The sequence below is a fragment of the Mastacembelus armatus genome, chromosome 6 (assembly GCF_900324485.2).
Source record: "Mastacembelus armatus chromosome 6, fMasArm1.2, whole genome shotgun sequence".
NCBI classification, from domain to species: Eukaryota; Metazoa; Chordata; class Actinopteri; order Synbranchiformes; family Mastacembelidae; genus Mastacembelus; species Mastacembelus armatus.
Genome location: NC_046638.1, coordinates 18,471,746 through 18,493,973, shown reverse-complemented (window position 1 = coordinate 18,493,973; position 22,228 = coordinate 18,471,746). Strand labels below are relative to the sequence as shown.

Sequence of the window (22,228 nt, the reverse complement as noted above, 5' to 3'; positions counted from 1 at the left end):
CTATTTCAACTGACTATTGTGCTTCTAAATCAAATACTCAGTCTGCAACAATTTCTCACATCCTGCTGTATATTAGTGTTGAGCATTCCTCATTGGAAGTCTTGTGACAGCACATTTAAACTTCAGACAAATAAGCAGCTACAAACACACCCCCCGCAGACATTATTCTAACTTATAACTCAGCTTACCACCCCGAGCTCGTCACTCTTCAAACGTCCAAACCAGCTCGGTGTGAAATCCCTGTGCCGCCTCGCAGTCCCTCCGATCATTCAACACCAAATCTGGGTGTCACCGACCATTCCCAACCACCGCGTTATCATAACAGCAGGGACAGGGCTCCGGCATCTGCATCATCCAAGCCGGTGGAAGACGATCAGACAGTCTGAACATGGGAGCGGGTAGAAATTTGGTAAAGCTGAAAGTGTCCCGTTACAGCTCCGTCAGAGGTGCTGCAGGAGGAGGAGCAGGAGGGGTGGGGGGTCGGAGCAGTGGCGCGCAACAGAGGAACCTCCGGGTACCCAAGTTCAAGTTTGCGTAATGGTGATGGGAGTATGCGGGATCTCGATTAGAGAAAGGAGAATTATAACAGAACTGTAGGAGTGTGTCTCCGCTGAACATCTTTTATTTTAGACGAAAGTCAAGGACACAGAGGAGATGCTCCCATCCTGATCTCATCCTCCGCGCGCCACAGGGGGCGTATTTCCCTCCAAAATTACCATCACTAAAGGTTGGTTGTAAATCTGCAGTGAAGCAGCAGCGCATACAATTTGAGGCTGATATGATAAAACTATTATAATTCACCATGACGCAGATGCATAGGGAAAAAAAGAGAAAGATGAATAGCGCAATCTGATGCTAAAAAAACCCCCTAGTTTATCGTATACAAGAAGGAAAGACATTTATGAGATCTGGTTATTTATCACTTAAAAATTAAGATTATACCGGAGCCCATGTTAGTCTGGAAGAAAAGCACATTTTTTCAGTCTGCTGTCTGAATAATACCTTTACAGAAAATTAGTCATTTTTATTGGGGCCTGCCTGCTCAATAATTTTAGATAAAACATGAACTGACTGTGAATATGAATTATGCACAAAGAAAGAGTTGGGTGTTCACATAGAGACGAATTCACATCAAAACTTTATCCAGATATTCTCCAGGCTTGTATTTTTCGTTTTGATGTATAGTTCATTAGGACGTTTTCACATATTTATGTTATTTGAAAACATATATGCACTTACAGCGTTTTGTTTTTCTATATTACCATCAGATACAGGTTTTGTAAAATAACAGTATTTTATAATCTCATGTGGGATGGGCCAAATGTTTGGCATGACACAGACATTAAAATTAGGTAAATGTTAAATGTCACATACAATAGAAGATCTCTGTACCGAGTGGGAAGGGTGGTGATCTATCACAGTGACACAGAACAGCTGGCCAAACGTCTGGCTGTGTAATAAGTAAATAGACCTCAGTGTTCACTAGTGACTTTGAAAACCCTGCCAGCTGCAGATCAACACATGTACACATGACAACCTCTACAATACAGGCACCAAAATTAATACAAGGTGAATTTTCACAGGAAAAAAAAAAGTATCAATATGCTCCCAGATTCATCTTTGTCGCCGGCTTCACCCACACCCACTTTGTCCTTCAGAGGCAGCTCATTAGGTCCCATGCACCTGAGGGAACTGCTAAAACAGCAAACACTATGTCCAGGCTCTTATAGTTACTAACAGAGCAGACAACACATTAGTGAGGGGAAAGATGGAAACTGAGGAGGTGGCGTTTGTGTATTTGAGGGTGTGTGTGTTCTGAGGACAGAAATGTTCAGCTTATTGAATCCCTCCATCATTATTCATTAACCTACAGTGCAGCACATGCCCAGGGCTGGTTAGATAATGCAACATTGGACTGATCACATGCTGTGCCACTACTTCTCAGGGAGCTTTTTTCCACAAAAGAGATGATGTTTCAGTCACAGCTGTCATCCACCACACATACACAGGTACAAGAAATGCAGACAAATAGAAAGAAACACTCACACGCCCACAGAGAGGTGTGGATTTGGCACAGGTGGTGGATGGGGAGCCTCCGAGTCCTCCAACTAGTTAACTTATTTATGTGTTACACCACCCCTGGATCCTCTGTGTGCAGTTTATTTAATCAATCTCACACACAGGCCTACTCATACCTGAAAACTGACCAACATTCATCTCACACACACAAACACACCATGGTAATCTACACAAAAAGCCAGCATACACATGCAGTGGAAAACACAAAGACAGCTGCAGCCCTGTCAGTACTAATAGCAAGCCTCACTCTGGCGGATTAAGAGTTTAATCCCTCACAGGAAAGAGGGGGCTGAGATGAGATCGCAGCAGCCGGCGTGCTGGTGTCTGATTAGCAGGGGTGTGAGGCGCATGCAGGAGAGTAGCAATGAGTCATTCAGATATTTATCAGCTGTTTAACACACACTTTCATGCCTTCACATGGCCAGCTGCAGGTCCCACCTGATAGTCCTGTCCAACTTTTCCAGCTTTTCCCCTTTAAGGCTGTCCTATGATTTCACTGCAATTCTCTTACTGCACTCCCTGACTGAAATGTGTTTGATCTCTAAGCGAGCAAGTTTTGATCAGGATAATTGCTCACTCAGCAGACAGTGTGAAGAGACAGATCTACACCCAACACCCAGGATGGAATAAACCGCAAGGAGAGTGGGCTGAGTGAAAAGAATCAGGATAACGGAAAGAAGGAGGTAAAGAAGATCAGTAAAAGCATTTGATGAGGGGAAAAGATGGAAGACATTGAGGGGAGGAAAGCATCTTTTAGATGGCAGGAAAAGAAATGGTGAGGAGATGAGTGGAAACGCAGAAGTGGAATTAAAAGGGGAGGACAGGTTGATGAAGCACAAGGCTGATATGAGAAGACAGCATCTATGTCAAGTCTGTTTCAATTAGTGTCTCTGACAACAGGGCACATGTAATACTAAGATAATATTGTTGTTTTCTGCTGTTCAGATCAGTTAAACACCCAAACACTGTCATGCTTTGCCTGAAACTGTCACAGCAGACCAAAAAGTTGAAGTCAAAAATAGATTTGGTTTACACAAGACTTGTCTTTACATAGCCAGGTAAAGCCACAAAGCAAAACCAAACACTGATATACAATATATTTGAAGCTGAACAAATAAGGACTCACAGCAGCAGTGACACACTTTCTGATAATAATGCTGGAATAAAAATGTGGTCTCCTATTGGTTTGGTCTCCATATTAGTAAACCAAACTATTAGCCAAAACAAAAATGTTATTACAATTTATCCTGTGGGGACAATTAATGTAAAAATGTCCATATTTCACAACAATATGTGAACATATTTGAATTATAACAAACATATCAAGCTCATGGTGGGGCTATGGGAGGAGCAGAGGTTTATAAAAGTCATTAGACTTTATGCTCTGGGGATCATGACAAACCCTCCAGTAGGTGACCAGCAATACTTGGCTAATGATAAAAACTTAAGGGGATGCTGTCATTCACCAGGTTCTTTGCTTAAGCATTATTTTTAACCTAGCCTAGTTTAAGGAAAACTGTCATTCTGGTGAGTTTAGTCCAGACAAAGACAGAATTCTTCTACATCTGTTATCAAGACTTGACTTGATTATTATCTTTTATTTATATATAATATATATATATATATATATATATATATATATAAATAAAAGATAATAATCAAGTCAAGTCTTGATAACAGATGTAGATATATATATATATATATGTATATATGTGTGTGTGTATATATATATATATACATATATATATATATATATATATATATATATATATATATATATATATATATATATATATATATATATATATATACATATATATATATATATATATATATATAGACTTGATGCCCATGAGACAATCCAGCACATAACAGCAGGTTGTAAGATGCTAGCAGGCAGAGCATACATGGAACGCCATAACCAAGTGGATGGCATAGTGTACAGGAACATCTGTGCTGAGTATGGGCTGGAGGTCCCAAGGTCAAAATGGGACACACCTCCAAAGGTGGTGGAGAATGACCGAGCTAAGATCCTGTGGGACTTCCAGATACAGACCGACAAACAGGTGATGGCTAACCAACCGGACATAGTAGTGGTGGACAAACAGCAGAAGAAAGCCGTAGTGGTAGATGTAGCAAATTAGAAGTAAAAGTGAGCTACTTCCTGATTCAGGTTCTGTATAATCTGATAATCCAAAAGGTAAAGCAATAAAGCAAGTTTGGGTGATCTTATCTGTGTACATTGCTGCATGAGCTAACTCTCTTTTCCACATGAAACCAGATTTTCATATCTGTGCACCCAACCCAACCCATGCTGCACGCATTTTCTTAGGTTCTGGCTGTTTGGAAGTTTAAAAACTGATCTTCAAATTTCTGTTCCAGTGCATCACACAATTCCACCAAGCTGCTGGCATCTCCGTATGTCATTTATTAGAAATAATTTAAATGCAGTCTGTAGTGTCACTGTATAACCTCAAGATTTTATATATATTTTCAATTTGTGTTTGGGTGTTGGGGGGGGGGGGGGGGGGGGGGGGGGGGGTGTAGAAGGGGGGCTGAGGGGGATTTCAGCTGCCATATCACTTGGTGCCCAATAAATAAATGGAAGTACTCTTCCTGTGTTGGAGTACTAGCTACATTGGAATTAATGGGATTATTTTTATGCAAAGGAAGCAGCAGAGTAGTCTTCCATACTGTGGGTATTTTACCTGAAGTACTGTAAATGTAAAATGTGCACAAGTCATGCAGTAATAACAGAAGCACTGAGGTGAAGGATCTGTAAGTCCAAGTTATCATCAGGAGATTTTCTTAGGTTTAAGTCTGTCAGTGTATAATATACCTCTGAATGTGTGACAGGTCTGAGAGAAAAACTAGGGCAACAACTTTGTGAGGCTGGGCTCTGTCATTAGTTACAGTATGGGTACATGATCAAACATATAACAGGACATGAGGAAACCTTTGTCAAAAGCTTCAACAATTTCTTGATGGGCCCAATTTCACCATTTACTGATGGGATCAGTGGAGGACTTTTTATACTTTCCTATAATTACAGCAGTTTCTAAAAGTTTGTTGCATTACAATTACACTTTGAGAATATTTCTATGTTTGTTTAGTTAACACTGGCCTATACTGTTAGTGTGGCGTGTTGCACTATTGTCATTTAGATAATATATAGCCGCTGTTAGCTATTCCTTCAATAGAGGCATGCAAACTGTAAGAAATTACATAGCGTCTGAAGCTATAAATAGTATTTGGTTCAATATTGTTTAAACATTGGATCTCTGCCCATCTGTGTTTTCTCTGGTACCCAACAGCTCCACAAGTGGGTATTGCTGGAAAAGCAAATGAAAAAATGTTGATATTGAACAGAATCTTGGGTTTGCAGAGTCTCTGATATTAAAGTGTAATTCTGGAGAGAGGGATGGTTATTGCTGTGTTTAAACTGGATGAAACTGGAGCTATGATGGCAGTATTCTGATAAATAATCATGACTTAACTCAGTCTGTCCAATGAGGAGCAATGGTTGATTTACAGAACCCAAGTGGGTTCTGTTCATGTAAAAATATTCCGAACTGCAAACTCTCCAAATCAGTCCAAATGAGACAGTGTTGTATATGCTGCTCTGGGTGAAATGATTCGTATTCAAGGCAGGTTCATCTTATCAACAAGGCTCCCTAGTGACTTCAAAATCTCTTTCAGCTTAAAAGAGAATCCTATACAGGAGGTTACCACGTGGGCAGCACTGACTACTGTCTCAGCCTTCTCAGTGCATCCACCTCTATCAATAATTTAAATGTCTTCATTTTATTCTGGTTTGATCCTGCCCATTTCAAGATTAGACACTTAAGTGCCACTAATACTGGATCATAGCCCATATCATGCAGAAATACATTAATAGATTAAAATCATTGCTCTGTGAATGGACTCAGTGGATATGAACTGCAGAGTGGTACTGACGAGCCTGTTTCAATTCACTTAAAGAAATAAATGGAAATAAAATAAGCATCCCATCACAAGCCTCCACTCCCCTCTCCTTCCCTCTCAGAGGGCAGGTATCTTTAAGGAGACTGTTCCAAAACTATCAAGCAGCCACTGGAAAAACACTCAACACTCAATTTGTGTCTCAGCTCTTGGCTGAAAGCTTTGCTGCTGCATTTAGTACAAGCTTAGAGATGTGAAGACCTCTTTACTGATGCTGGAATAAAGGTGAGCTGCCACCAACCAAAAGAAGAGATATAAAAATGGAGAGAAATCTCTGTACTTTGCCAAGTGAGATAAATGACCTCATTTTGGAGAGACCTCTACACTCAACAAGGCAATGCTTGAGGAAACAGCCTTGACCTGTTCATCAAATATTGGATCAGTATTACATACCATCTTACAAACTGTAAGCTGCTTAGTTAATAACTAATCACATGAAAGGAGATTGAAGTCCATGTCTTTTATTTATGGTGGTGGTATAAATGTGATTTCTGTACAGAAACCCAAATATTTGAGATAAGGGAAGCTTCTGTCAGTGCTCTTAAATCAGGTACCTTTGAGGGCCACACTGTATGCCCACGTCCTCAGATGAGATGGTGCTGCAACAGAGGTTTGGACAGAGGTTGCTAGTGGTGTTTTTCCTTCTTGCTGCCCTGATTTGATGCTGGAAATTTCATTTCTATAAGGAGACAAAGGAAACAATAGCAGGATGATTAGAAACACGATCCATGCTGACTCTCATTACATTCTCAAGTTCTCACTTAGAAATGCTCCTCTCAGTCTTGATCTCATTAAGGGTAACACAATACACAGTATCATCCTCCAGGGATCAAAATAAAGCTCTTGATAGAGTGATAACATCACTTGCAAGAAGAAGAACCTAATCTAGCCAGCCCATCAGCTCTGGCCACTTATTCATCAGCATTACATTAATTGAATGGGTATTGATTGTTGTAAGGGACTGTCACTGCGTGTAGTTGGTTTCTGCGAGGCAAAATATTGTGGTTCTTTAACATTCAGCTATATGCCTGTAAATTGTTGATTAGGAGTATGCATCTTGGCTTTGTTATGAGTGTGATAATGATCTAAAGCGAAACAAATAAATTTGATATAATGCAACATGGCAGAGGGCTGCAGCCCATAACAAGTGTTAATGCAGACGTGGGAAGATATACACATTTTTTTGCTCTGAAAATTAGATGTGATATTTTTATTTTTCTATTTAACTGTCTTCATTTCTTTTTTCACTAAAAACACCCCAGAAAAACAACAACTAGTTTCAGCTTTGTAGTAAAAACCTGTAACAGCACTGGGTTTATGCTGGTGTAAATTGTCAGTCACTGTGTGTCACGCTGTGTCTGTTGGCAGTCACCCCTACTTTAACCATAACTTTTTTGGCTGTCCAAATTATAATAATTAATAACTAAATAAAAAACAGACTAAACTGGGTGTAAAAACATCCAATCTGGCAACACTGGCTAGAACATACACATGTGATGAGAAACAGAGCAAATTAGCAGGATGAGGGGCAGACTACACACATCAACACACAAAGGCATTAGCTTGCACAAAGACTTGGATAGTTTTATTGCCATATTGATTTTTTTTCACAATTTTTGGTCAGACCTTTGGTTCTGTGTCAAAATTGATTGACCTCTGAATCTTGTTTCAAGTTTCATTTATTGTTTACTAATGATTTGTTTGAGGATTTATTCTCTTTTCACTGTGGACAAGTATTCATATGCGCCATCATCCCTCCATCTTCACATGTTGCATTATGCTAATGTGCGAGCATATTGACCAGCGGCTGTGCAGTGCGCCTCTCTGTCTTGCCAGTTTAATCTGGGAAGCCTGGTGTGTGAGAGTCAGTTGCCCTCATTGTTAATCAACGTGTCGTAACACATGCCAAATGGTCATTTTTTACCCTCATACCCCCGGCGGGTTTTGGGGGTGTGAGAGAATGTAACTGTGCTTTCACTGCCAGAGACATGCGGGCAGTCAGTCCCCATATGACAGAGGTAGGAACAAAAAAGAAGTGAGGTCTGTGAATGTGTTAACATGAGCTGAGAGCACAGACAGTGTGGGCTTATTGAATCCTTCCACCATTGCACAGTGGCTCACAGCAGAGCATATGCCCCATAGTTGGTTAGTATGAGATGGCTCATACACACCTGCCTGTTTGCTCTCACTCATTTGATGCTTCAGTCAACTGAAATGAATTAGCTGGCCTGCAGTCTGGTTCACTTTGACAACAGTAACTGTCATTATTTTACCTGCCTTATCAGTCTCTCCCTCTACTGTGGTCCATTTCTTTCAGCTGCTGTAATACATAAAAATACAAATGTTGCTCTAACTATTTTTTTATTAAACACCTATATTACCAGCTGACAGAACAAAGATAAAATAAGTGAGTGATTAATCAGAAGAAGAAACCAGAGAAACCACAAGAACCAACATGATGAAGGTGATGATCAATCACCAAATCACGACTGTCATACCTAACTATAAATATATTAATTCTTATGATTTTTTGGTATTGCAGGATCTTGAGGTGTTTTATAACAGCACTTGGGAAAGCGGAGGGAAGAAAATATGTCCACAGAAGCATTTCCACCATATGAAGCTGTTCCTCTGATATTTTGGAGGTTTAACAGTGTTGCAGCTTATACACTGATCGTGCGTTTGGACTCAACCTGGCCTGCTCACTGCTCATTAGCCTGAGGCACAGGCCTGTGTGATAACACAAACAAGCAGAGTGCCAAAAACCTGCAGAGGGAGAGGTTGTGACAGAAATGAAAGGCAAAGAAACTTAAAGGTCTTTCCAAACAGCAGGGAAATGTTAAGAACCCAACATCAAGGAGCATCACAACCATTCATTGCTGACCACTGGCTTTGTATGACTATCAGACTCTAGCAGCCCTTAAAGACACAGTTGATATGCCATCAAAAGTGGAAGAAATCAAAAACGGGATGACTACAAAATGCCTGTAAAATATTCAATAACAGGAAAAATCCACAAAACAATTTATGTCAATACAGGGTCTGATGTTAAATATGCGTCTTTATTAGCTTAGCTTAGCTGGACACAGAGCTTCATATTCACCAATCAGATGGAAGTAGCTCTTTGTGCTCAACAAGATGATCCCTATTCCCAGAATGAGGAACTACTCCTTTAATGTCAAGGCAAAGAAGAAAAAAGAAAGTGTCTTTGTGATCAAGTCAGTGAATGTCTGACCCACATTATGACTCACAGGTGTGTGTGTCAGTAAACAAGTGTGCATACACACCCACCGACCCACCCACCCACCCACCCACCCACCCACACACACACACACACACACACACACACACACACACGCACACACGCACACACACACACCCTTCCACATCCATACATTCTCGTCAGTTCCCTCTCCATGTCCCCAGCTCTCTCTGCATCCCCACACCCACTCGGAGCACAAACCATAGCACTAATTAATTCCCACCCCAGAACATGACGTGGGGAGCAGTGTGGAGCGAGCAGTGGGAGCTGTATCAGCTGCAAAATAATAAGAATAATAAGAAAAGCATGAAGGAAAAAAGGTGGGAAAAAACAAGCGGCTTGTTTTCAGCCTGATCAGCTGCAGCCCTAACAGCAACATGGACAACAACCAACCATCGCTACAATGTACTGTATACATCACAAAGGACCACAGTTAGAGTGAATTGTATGTTATGAGAGCCTTCATTACCTAGTCGTCAATAATGTATCATAACCGCATCTATAGCTCTGTTTGTCAGTGGACTCAGACTAGTGGATTTCATTTGACTAAACCTAAATACTGCACAGGTTATTCCTCTGATAAGTTTCTCTGTCACTGCACTGTACAGTTCACTGCACTTATGTTTTCATGTGTGGCTTTAAAGTCTTGACTGGATATCAGATTCAAAAACAGCTGACTCTACCTCTATGTGGACAGACATGAGCGTGGCATTGGTCACAGTAGCCTGCATAAGCAAAGGGACTATATATGTTTTTTTTAACGCATGTTCTTTCAACCCCAGGCACTGGAAGCCACAGAGGAAACAATGTTCAAAGGTAGTCAAAAAGCTGTTTGACAGGAAAAAGTGTGTGTGTGTGTGTGTGTGTGTGTGTGAGAGAGAGAGAGAGAAAGTGAGAGGGAGTAATGAAATGGAAAAAATCACTTGAATTTCTTAGGTAGGGAGCTTATAGAAAATCTTTCTCATCTCTGTTCATCATCATTTCATCACATGCTCCATCTCCACATTTGTTTCTCTCTTTCCTCTGCACCTTCCCCCACTACACCCTCCTATTCTCATTTACACAAATTATATTGTGCAGTTAGTGGCCGTATTAAATAACAGTCAACCTACAGTCATTGTTCACTGTTTAATAGTATAGAGATGACGTGCTGCATCAGCATATGGAGAGACTGAGCTGTTCTGGGAGGGAGAAAAGGCCAACTGTCCTCTCTAATTGTCGAGCGTCAAACAAGTGAACACATTGCTGCAGGCAAGCTAGCTGGTTCACAGGAGCAGGGGTAGGTCGTACTGGAACATGGTGACTTTAGAAAGAAAGAGAGAAGGGAAGAAAGTTTTAATGACTTTCACCACTGTTCTGATATTTCTTCTTTCATAATTTATAATTCCTTTATTCTTATTCACCAAACAAATTAGCTCTTAGTCCTCTGCCAAACACATAAAATAAGCAATATCTCAGAATAAACCATGCAGGCCACAGTAATTGGCTTATTTGTAACTTTCTGCTTTACATCATCTTTCTTCTGCATTATTTGTGGTTTATCTGCAACCCTCTGAAATACAGAAGTTACCACAGTACAGACAATCCAAAGATGCAAATGCAAATTAATATGTGGCTGTAGCTCAGTCTAGAGACTTCATCGTTTTTCCTCAGTTGTTATTATAAGGATATTATATAAATGATAAGTAAGTTGGCTACAGGCCATGTGAGTCTGTCACTGTGGGATTTGCAAGTTTTCACTTTGAGGAGGAAGATATATTTAATCCTGCCCTCCTCCCCCTCAGATGGTCAACTTTCTGCCCCACTGCTTGTCACTCATCATGATGAGCTGACTACCTTGAACAGGCGTCTAGCCTGAGGCAGAAGCAACAGGCGTCTGACAGGGACAACAGAAGAAATAAACCACAAACACAGGGAATGAGTAATTGTTTAAAAAAAAAACAACGAAGAAGAACCTGATCTTCACTGCAGCTTTAAGCAGGTCATCTGTCCTATACTTTTAGCTATGGCTACATCAAATGATACATATCAGCACAAACCAGACAATTAATTTAATGGGAAACAGAATTTAAGTGGGCATACTGGAAAAATGTTTATGCTCACTTTAATATTTACACCTGTGATTTGTTCCTACATTTCAATGTTTACTGCAATGAAGGTCTATATACTGTATCTTTCACAGAAAACAGAGCCTCTAAACATACAGCAAAACAATGTCTGCGTCATCTCTGTAAAAGAATACAGCATTAAAACTACATGAAGAGCCTCATCCAAGTCTTTAAGTATAGTACATATAATGTGCCCATAGGCCATTAGCTTTAAATAAGACCAGAGAAAACTGGCTAATTTTTGATATGTGATAATGTTGAAATAATGGAGTCGTATGCCTGCTGCCTTGTCAGTTCACATCCCTTATCAAGTGTAGTTAACAAGCTCCATTTTGTACCTTTCATATATTAACCTTCAATTCATCATTTAAGTCACAGACCTAAACATAATAGGTCAAAATACTGTGCAATACTGTGCAATGAAACTATGTAGAACATGTAAATAACCTTGTCAGTGTGACTGACACCCTGGGTATGGTTTCCATTCACCTTAAACTGGCTTTTCAGTGATGTTTGGGACACACATCATTTCCTGTGGTCGCAGTGAACGCTGAGCTGAGGTTTCTGCTATCAGGCACTGGGAGATCTGAGCTGAAACAGCACAAAAGAAGATCAAAAACCAATTCAACCTCATCATGCTTACACTGTGTGGCTGGACATAATTTATGAAATCAGAACCTGATGCTTGAAAGCAGCGTACTGGTGACTGGAGGATTATCTCTACTACTGCATTTAGACATAAACACATGCAGGACAACACACACTCACTCACCTGGTTTAATTCTTATTGGCTGTAGTCTTTTCTTTCACCTGACAGTTTACTTCTCACACACTGAACATGTATATTCTGTAGACTGTGAGCAGATAATAATGGAGCATAAGCAATCTCCCACCTCATGAACACACCACAGATTTTCCACGAGTGTTTGCAAGACTGGCTGGAGGGAGTGAGAGGGAAACGCTGCTAAAAACAAGTGAAGTTCTCTTCTTTTAAGCTGAGTGTTGCTGAGAGATGCTCTTCTCTCAACTAGCTTGTCTGGGCTTGTAGGGTGCTAGTTAATAATTCACACTGGGAACAAGAGGTCCATAAAGGTTTGCAATGATATGGCAGAGAATAGAAGAGGAGAGGAGCCTGTTTTAGAAAGTGAGGTGTGTGGGAGGAAAGGAGTCTACACTCTCCAGCTCACTCACCCCCTGTTTCTTTCTCCATGTCATGAATCTGAAAGCAACAGAGACACTGAGCGAGAGAAAAGAAAGAAAACGAGAGACTGTGTGTGTGTGTGTGTGTGTGTGTCTGCACATGATCAACTATACAAGCTTTCCATGCAGAAAGACAAGTCACACAAAGGACAGAGTGGAAAAAGATGAGATGCAATGGGTATCCCCTGTGTCATCTGTGTGATTTTGTGACTTCCTATAATCTATGCAGTACAAAACCACAACTTTTGAATTACGGGAGACACAAAATACAGGTGAACATCAATTTAAGATTCTGCAAAACCTATGATGTTCACTGATTTTTATTTTCACAGTTAAGTTGTTTTAAAAATATAAAAAGAAATAATAATAATAAAATAAAATGTAAAATTATGATATGATTAATGTCAGGGAAAAATCATGGTCCTTGTTAAAAAAAGGGTGTGCAAATCCAACACACCCATCCAGCACCAAACCTCCACTTAAATACAGTACTTGAGTAAACCGATTTAGGTAAACTAGTAAAAATTTAAAACACCATTGCTTTTATTGTGGTAATCTATGCATTATCAATATATTGTTATGGCTGTGATCAGCATAGATGTTCATCTGCAATACCACTGACTCATGAGTTTCCCTGGAAAGACACTGATGTTAAAGACATGCTCCCTCCCTTAAGAGACTCTCCCTTCTTTCCTGCTGTTGTAGCTCACTGACAGCATCCAGGTTAGCAACAGTGAAAAGCCACATTGTTGTGACAAGTTAGCTGTATAATCAATTGAGAACAAGTTTTTGCTGATAGCTTATCACTTTAGTCATATTTTAAGTGCCTGCTGCCAGTCAAATATATAATATACATATATATATATATGTGCACTGTCACTTTAAATGCTTTTTTCTCCCTGTCTTTATCTACCATGTGTTTTCTCTCACTTGTCCACCTCTCTTGTCACTTTCATGCATGTCATCTTCACTACACCCTCTCCCTTTCTTTTCCTTTTGCTTTTCCGTCTCTGTTTTCAGCTGTTGTGTTGCTTCAGAAGTATTTTCAGCTTACAGTACCTTTCACTGTCAGAGAAGAAGAAGGGAACATACTATTGCGATTTTGTGACAATTCTATCCCTTTAGCCAGCTCCATTCACATAACAGTAAGGTACTATAACAGGCATCCCGGTCGCAAGTTTCACAATGTACAATATTTTTGCATTTTTAAGGAGTTATACAGAAATCTAATGTAAAGGGACAATATGACTCTGTTTTTGTTTCTTTTCTCCTGTTTATATATAGTAAGTTAAGGTCATTAATTGACCATGACATGCCAAAAGTTGGGCGAGCGTTCATTAATACTGCAGTGGGTGTCAGGTTTTACTGTCATAAATCTACTAAGACAAGACATAGTGTCCTCTTACTGTATCTGTTCAGTTCAGATTGCAGAAGCCCCACTGACTTTTTAGGAGACTTCATCAAAATAACAAAGTTCCACTAGTTTTATTAGTAATCACTAATTTTGGTCTGTAAGGCTGCTAAATGCTCCATATGTTGAGGTGCCAGTCACCAACTGTGTCCGACTGCTGTTTGACATTGGTCAAGTACACACTACACAATAGGTTCAGCTTTTTTCCTGACAAAAGGATAAAAAATGTTGATGCACTCATTCACATTTGAAAAAAAAAACTTTTTGATTCCACCTCCAACCAGTGAGAACAACATAGGTAAAAACATCTTTTATGTCAAATAACCAAAACTATATTGGGCCTTAAAAATCCAGTCTCTCTTCTTGAGTCGGTCCTTTTAACTATCTTGCTACTCTGCAGCACACCCAGGGCCAATCAGTGAGCATCTGGACTGCCTGGGGAGCACACAAAACACATCCAGTGTGCTCTGTCAACAAGAAGCACTGAGCTGAATTAGTGAGCGGAATTAAAAGCAGCAGTAACTCATAAGTCAGCAGCATGTATACAGAAACTAACATGAGTAGCACTAATGAGAAATCTAAGGCCTACATTTACGTGTTAAATGATTCCCTGATAACAAACATAAACAATGATAACATATTATATGTAAGAAGTATGTATGGAAAGAAGCTATGGTTGAGCATGAAATAGCGGAATTAAAGGCTTCACAGACTGCACAGCTGCCTTATACGAAACATTTTTTATTCTGTGCTCATATTGCCAGCCTAAACATTTACTTTGATGGAAACGCTGTTATCACCAACAGACTTTCATCACCGTTTTTTTAACATCGCAGCTCACTCTGAAGTATAATGAGCAGGCAGAAATGTACGAGGAGGAGACAGCTGAAGCATGCAAACTAAATGTTCTTACACTCCTGTTTGTAGCCTTTCAACTCTTTCTCTTTTCAACATCCTGGCCTTTTCCAGCTCATACATCCTCCCATCCCTGTCACGTAGCCTCTCCTTAGAAATCATTAATTCACCCCTCCTCCTGACTCCTCCTTCTCATCTCTTCCTCTTGTCCTCTCACCTTCCAGCCATTGGTTATCTCCCTCAGGGTGAGCCAGGGACGGACACCAGGCCCTTGCATTTTAAGGGCAGTACCCACATCTGTGTCTGGATTTTTACTTTTCTACAGAGGAACATAGCACACACATGAAACTCTCAGCACTACAGAACAATACCAGTTCATTAAACTAGTTTCAGTGATAATCCAAAAACAAATTAAATGAGGGGTAAATTATGTTGACCTTGACTTAACCTCTGAGATGATTTTTTTTTCATAAACATAAAGCATGTAGTTTTGCAATTCCATAACCAGATAGTTATATACAAGGATGAAGACACAACAAATTTACCAACTAATACATTTCAGTGCAACCACTGATGTGCCATTTTAGCAACTATTCTGCTTAATTTGCATCAACACGTTTTCAAATATTTACCTATAATTACAGGAAAGCACTAATGGATTCAAATAAAATTAATGATGACTAGGTCCAATTTAAGTTTACCAGTAAACCATGTAGTGTACAAAGCTTCTGGTTGTGTCCTAGTTTCTTGCTTTGACAAGTTTTAGGACAAAGTTTTAGGAAATTAACATTTTACAAATAAATAGAAAGCAATTTCTTCTGCTAGAGTTCAGTACTTGCTACTATGGTACATGGGGTAATATTCAAACTTAAACAGCAATATTACCAAATATTTAATAATAAATAATAAAGAAGGCCTACTGTCCATCCATCATCTATATTGTTATTATCTAGTGGGATTTACAGTGTCAGTTGTCAGTTTTGTCATAAAAAAATGTAATGGTATGACAAACACACTCATGAAATACATATGTAATAGGCCTCATAGTTGAAGAGAGCTGGCAGCACAAAAAAAAATAATAATTTCAGATATCTATATACTCTTCTTAGTAAAATTCAGAATGTATCTATCTAAAAGTTTTTCATAATAAAAATGTACAGAATGTTAATTCCAGTCTAGTGTTTAAATTTTAAAATTGACACATTTTAAGGCCATTATTGTTTTTTAAAGAAATTTAGATTTGACCAGTGAAATCAATGTTTTACACATCTCAAAATAAAGTGACTGCTGGTAAGAATGTTACTGTGGAAATCTAACTAGTGTGAATACTACTGTAGGATAAATGCTATGATGGGTCTAAAATGTAATCACAGAGAGGGCTGTGCTTTGATTAAATGTTAAAACAGCTTGCCATATGTGCAGCTTATTTAGTTAACCTTTCAAACAGAGGTCGGTGGTTGTTGGTGGCAAAGCATTTAAACCAACCCACACTGATCTGGATTCGATTTGCATTCAGTTGTTCAAGCTTTGCAATATCTACTCCCCCCATTATTCAGTGAGAATCGCAAGAATCGCAACCTCCAAGATTATTGTAATGACCTCAATGTGTGTCTACTTTCATTTACACAATGATCAGAGGCTTAATGACAAGAAGAGCTGTAGAGGTTGATGTTATCTTGGCATTCACATCACATAGAGGATAGAGCCTGAGATCATCGAGCTAGAATACCGCCATAATATGCAAATGAGCCCTTGTTCATTACTTGTCAGTGGTTTTCAGTAATGGTGCGTAAACTAAATGGACTGTCAGATATTACAGATGGATTTTGTGCCTTCCAGTTTTAATTAATTGTAGAAAGAAACTGGTTTTATACTGATGCCAGTGAGGGTTATCATGGTCGACATCATTGTTATAATCATTAGCCCCTCATGCTTACATTGCCTGTTCAATGGACAGTCCATGCGCTGGTGATGGTGTTCAGTGGTACATGCAGCCCCTTTGTGTCATAAACTGCACTCCAGACAAAATTACTTCACCTGAAAGCAGAAAATAGGTTCCACCACAAATTAATAGTCTGAGAAACAGCCACAGAGAATCAGTGTTTGTTTTAAATGTCTGCTTGGAGTTGGTTTAATTTGAATCTATACTGAAGCATAAAAGAGGGAAGAAAGGGGAAAAATAAACTTGTTTTTCAGAGAAAGAAATTTGAATGGATTAAAATGTTGCACAAACTGGGAACATAATGGAGTTGAGGGAACTGACCTCAATCTAATCCTGAGCTAATTGTTTGGGGAAAGGAGGAATTGAGTGCGTTTGTGTGTGTGTTAGCATAAATTGTGAACAAACCTTGCAGTCTTTGTGTAATACTGACCAGAGAATGGCCTGAAATGAAAGGAATTTATGTTAAATAAGGGACTGAGACTTTCACTGGATCTTTTCCTGTCTGCTGGTTTTACTTCAAATGTTTGTCTGAGTGCAGAGAAAACAGCTGGTGTGTGTCTGTGTGTGTATCTGACATAAGGCACACTGTTTTGACCACACACTTGCATTGTGGGGACTTGGCCTTCCTCTTACAGACCAGATGATGGTCCCTCAATGTAAATCATTGAATTTTAGGGTTCTGTCTTGGTTTGAGCGCAGGGTCAGACTATGACGGGTCTTATGAAAAATAATGTCATAATGTTAAAAGCCCCCACAAAGAATGAAAGCAAATGTATGTGCGACCCATCTACTGGGTGAATTAGGGGTCAGGGGTGCTGCTGAAGCAATTGGCCCACAAGCACACACAGCCAGACACCCCTGAGCCAAAGAACATATGGGAAAACAAAAAACTGGCTCTTCAGATTTGAAATGGGGATGAGCTGTGGCAGGGTGACAAGGTGGATATTTCAATCTCAGACTGCACTGCCCTCTATTAAACTAACTTATGGAGTCGTTTAATGTAACTGAGGACAGTGGAAGGAGCTGCAGAGGGAGTGGGGGTGACATGGAAAGAGAAGATGCAGTGGAAGAGGGGATGGTCATGAGTGTGTGGAGTGTACAAGGAAAGTACTACAGCGGACTTTTAGATGATTGAGGAATAAAGCTATAACTAGACTACAAGTAACTTACAGGAAAGTTGAAAAACTTATTAAAAATTAATGCAGCAGCAGAGTCATTTTTTACTGGAATTAAATGTTCAATTTCAATTTATTCAAAGTGTGTTTCAAAAAAGACGTCACACATTAAACATAAACTAATAATAATAATAATGAAAATAATAATAATAATAATGCAGACTGCTCTTGTAATCACGAGCACAGGAAAAGAAAAATATGCCTTAAGTCTGCTCTTAAAAATGGAAACGCTGAGATTGGATTTAATTTTCAAAGGATTGGGGCACAGTACGAAAAAGCTCATTGACTAGTGGATACATTTTTTTAACAATGGGGACGATTGAAAATTTAGCATACTGAGAGCGGAGGGGTCGAAAGGTTTGAGAAGGCAAAAGGAGGTCAGAGAGATATCAAAGGGTGAGACGGTGAATGGCTGTACAGGGTGAACAGGGCTTTAAAATCAGCCCTTACATGAACCGGTAACCAATGTAAAGAGATATGATCAAATTAACGAGTATCAGTTAGTAATCTGGCAGCAAAGATCTGGACCATCTGGAAGGCCCTGAGGCTGGATTTCAGCAGTCTATAAAGCAGAATTTTCAATAGTCCAGCCTGGAAGAAACAAATGCATGAACTAATGCCTCAAGATCGGCATTACTGAAGAATGTTTTTAATCAGGAGATGTTTCAACCCTGGTCAAAATCAGATTTAGTGACATCCATGGCATGAACATAAGAGACAAATGTTAGCTAGGACTGGCACATGTGTATCAACTGTAAATGTCATACAATGTGTATAAAATATAATATAAAAAACTGATATTACATTGATGGGCATAACAGATGATGCTGCTTCAGTGAAAGACCATATATGGCCTGTTACTAAAGGAAAGTAATCAGTGGCTTTGTTTAGCTGATTACTATTTCAAAATAATGACAATCTCACTGAAAGTTCACTTTAAGAATGGCTGATGTAGAAATAAAATTTTAGATGTTTTTTTTTAGTGTTTAGTGTTTTGACTAAGACTGAAACAGTATATCTATTCAACCCAGACACAAAAACCACTAGCCAGTTCTGAAAAACACCAATTGCTGTGTCCAGTACCAAAGCTTTAAAAAAATGATTGCTTTGTACAATATCTGCAAGCAACACAACAGTAGGTTGAGGTATTAAACTGCATTTAATTTATGGTTAGGTGTTTAAGGCTATGCTGCTAAAACACTGAAGGAAATGTCTGCTGACCTATACAAAATAACACTCAGCTTCAGTTAAAAACAATTACAAAGGAAAATAACCTTCCTAACTCCTACCTCTTACCCGATGCTTCGAGTCATTCTGCACCAGTCCCACCAGAACATTTAGTCCTTTGCCCTTATTTGACTCTGTTTTATGTTGGCTATTTATGTTGTTTTGAGCAATTGCAGCTCTGTTTAGATGCCTGAATCACTGTTTTGTGGGATGTGTGAAATTTCCCAGACAGTAAAATGAAATGACTCCTGAAAAAAGGTCAAAAATGACAAATATTTCTGTGAAAAAAAACAATTCTCTTTGACGTGTGGATTCCTGATACAGTGAACACTACTGAGTTGTTATTCTGTGCAAGTTACAGTACTTGCTAGTACAGATGTCCATCTTTCCTGGCCATGACTCTTAGTCGTTGCTTATCTGTTTACTGGCTGGCTGGCATCTCCTCTGGCTCCACTGTAACAACAGCAACTAATGTCCTCGTTCCACGTAATGTGACACTTACCGTGCCGCGTTCTCTGCCATGATAGTCAGCACGTACACACCCACAGGTATACACACCATTGACGTGAACACACACAGGCTTGCAGTTACACGAACTCCAAACACCGTATGAGGCAGAAAAACTGGCATAAAAATTCACAGATACCACAAGATGATGTAATTAAAAAGAAAAAAGAGCTATGTGGCCATCTGTGGGTTTGATCTTCAGATGGAGAAATGTCAGTGAAAGCCGAAGAAAACATGCACTCCACAGGGGAGCAGTTGGTGAAGAAAGGGCAACTAAGCTTGTTTATCCTCAAGGAGACTTATAAAATGTTCTCTTGAATACAGTGACTACAGGAGCCTCAAACAACCCTCTTCTATGATAAAACATGGACTCCTGTAGTAGCATCTATAGAATAATTCATATGACAGGGCATTAGAGATATATTTTTAGAGTGCCTCAGCTGTTTCTCATGTCCTTTACATTTAGCCTCTGATGTAACATATGAACTATAATGTCTGCTTTGACTTCACTCATTTGTCTGAGTGCCTGGTTAGAGCTGCAGACCAGATGAGACCATCCAACAGAGCAGTTTAAGCCTGAGCCCTTCCTGTTTGGTTGCTTCATTAATGAAAACTATGACAAAAAAACCATTGACAATCTTTTTTTTTTTTTACAATGAAACTGTTACTAAATGGTAAACTCTGGAAACCAGAAGTATGACGCCATTGAATAAAAACTAAATAATACAGTATGAAAGAAAGATGAATGGACGAAGTAGCCCTCTTCTAGTTCAATGATCATGCATTTGTGGAAACAAACTTCACTGATTCCTGGAAGAGACGGGGCTAAACAGGTGAGTGTGGTTGGAGTAGGTGGAATAAGAAGGAAAACACAACAAAGAGAAGGCTGGGTCTAGGGAAAACATAGGCTGGAAGCAAGGCTAAGACTGAGATTGTGATGCTGTCAACAGATATAAGAAAGTTTGAGGTTTAACCTCATCAATATGCAATCTGACTCTTCCTCCACATGCTCAGTGAACAGATGAGTGAAGGCAGATGCTGAATTGTTCACTGTGGTGACCATTTGAACTCTACAAAACAAAGGTCTACAACCTACTTAACATTTCTGTTGATTGAAAAATCGTCTGTGGGTTTATCACTTTGAATGCTTTCTTTTATCTTATAGTATACAATCATTACATTCACTGTTTACAGTATGTAAAAGCACTGATAAGCACAGCTTTACATATATGCTTGAAACTTAGGTTTTAACAGAAACTACCTCTTCTGTGTGAGGTGCAGGGAAAGTTATGAACTTACAAGTATCAGATGTATCAAAGGAATCAACCTGCAAAACTGCGTCAAATAATTTGTCTTGGATGGATTCTCTGCTTTCTTTTCAACTGACAAGCCCTTGTTCCATATAGCAAAATCTGTCTGCCCTCTGTACAGCCCCTATACAGGGAGAAACTTCAGAATGTGATTCACATTGGTTATGTAACATGAGTATAAAATCTAAAGGGAAAGTCACAAATGGGGTGTTTATACATTCTTATACAGGTAAACTGGTTCAGGTTCACTTAGTTCAGCAAACAGATCAAGTTTGTGATATAAATGCACAGAGATCTGACTGAAAACAAGGCCTTCTTGCCCACCCAAGCTTTCAAAGACCTGTTTTAAAAGATACCCTCCAGGTCTCTTCTGCCCTGCACCTCTCCTTTCTCTGCAGTTTGTGACCTCAGAAAAACATTTCAAATTGTGAGTTTGATCATGTCCCACAGGCCATGTTTTTCATAACACGCCTGAGGGGAGAAGACTGTCCTGGACTGTGGGACCATGAGACTTCTCTAAACCCAGAGCCATGTAGTTATGCTAAATTTCCCAAAAGTATACAGTTTGGCTTGGCTTCTTAATTCTTTCTAATAATATAAGCAGTTCTGTATGTTATTTCATACTACCTCCTCTACCCTTTCTCTTCTCCTGTTTTCTCCCTCTTCATTTGAGTGCACCACTTTATGCCAGCAAGTCTATGAAGCATCACTGGATTTCAAGACCATCTGGTTGTTGAAATCCTATAACACTACAATATTTTTTTTGTTTGCCCATCTGTTTGATGTCAGAGTGTCTCCTCTCCTCCTGACCCTGTCATCCACTTTCTGAGCAAAAAGAGCATCTAAGGTTAATTTTAGAAGTAGTTCCTACAAGAAATGACCAGTGAAATGTTTTTATTAGTCTTGATGGTGAAATAAGTGTCTTAATTTTTCTCACATTCTCCATTCTCCTGGATTCCTAACAATGAAACGAGCTTGATCTCTCTTTCTCTCTCCCTCCAAATCTCTTTCCTTTTTATTAGTGGTTATTCTATCTTTAATAAAGGAGGGAAATACATGGCCATATGTCTACTTTGAACTGATGACTTGGTAAAACTAAATGTTGGATGATGGCATCTTTTAAGAATTCAGTGTGATTTCCAATTTCTCAAAGTACAATACTAATTGAGAA

At 39.3% G+C, this 22,228-nt stretch overlaps 1 protein-coding gene across 1 annotated transcript in view; it reads right to left on the bottom strand.

Moving 5' to 3' along the window:
* The window catches only part of LOC113132548 (solute carrier family 66 member 2), a 79,790-nt gene that overhangs the window by 2,103 nt on the left and 55,459 nt on the right, over positions 1 to 22,228 (bottom strand). The window contains exon 5 of the mRNA XM_026310739.1: positions 6,615 to 6,739. Coding sequence (XP_026166524.1) covers positions 6,615 to 6,739 — 125 coding nt within the window. The remainder of the gene's footprint in view (positions 1 to 6,614; positions 6,740 to 22,228) is intronic.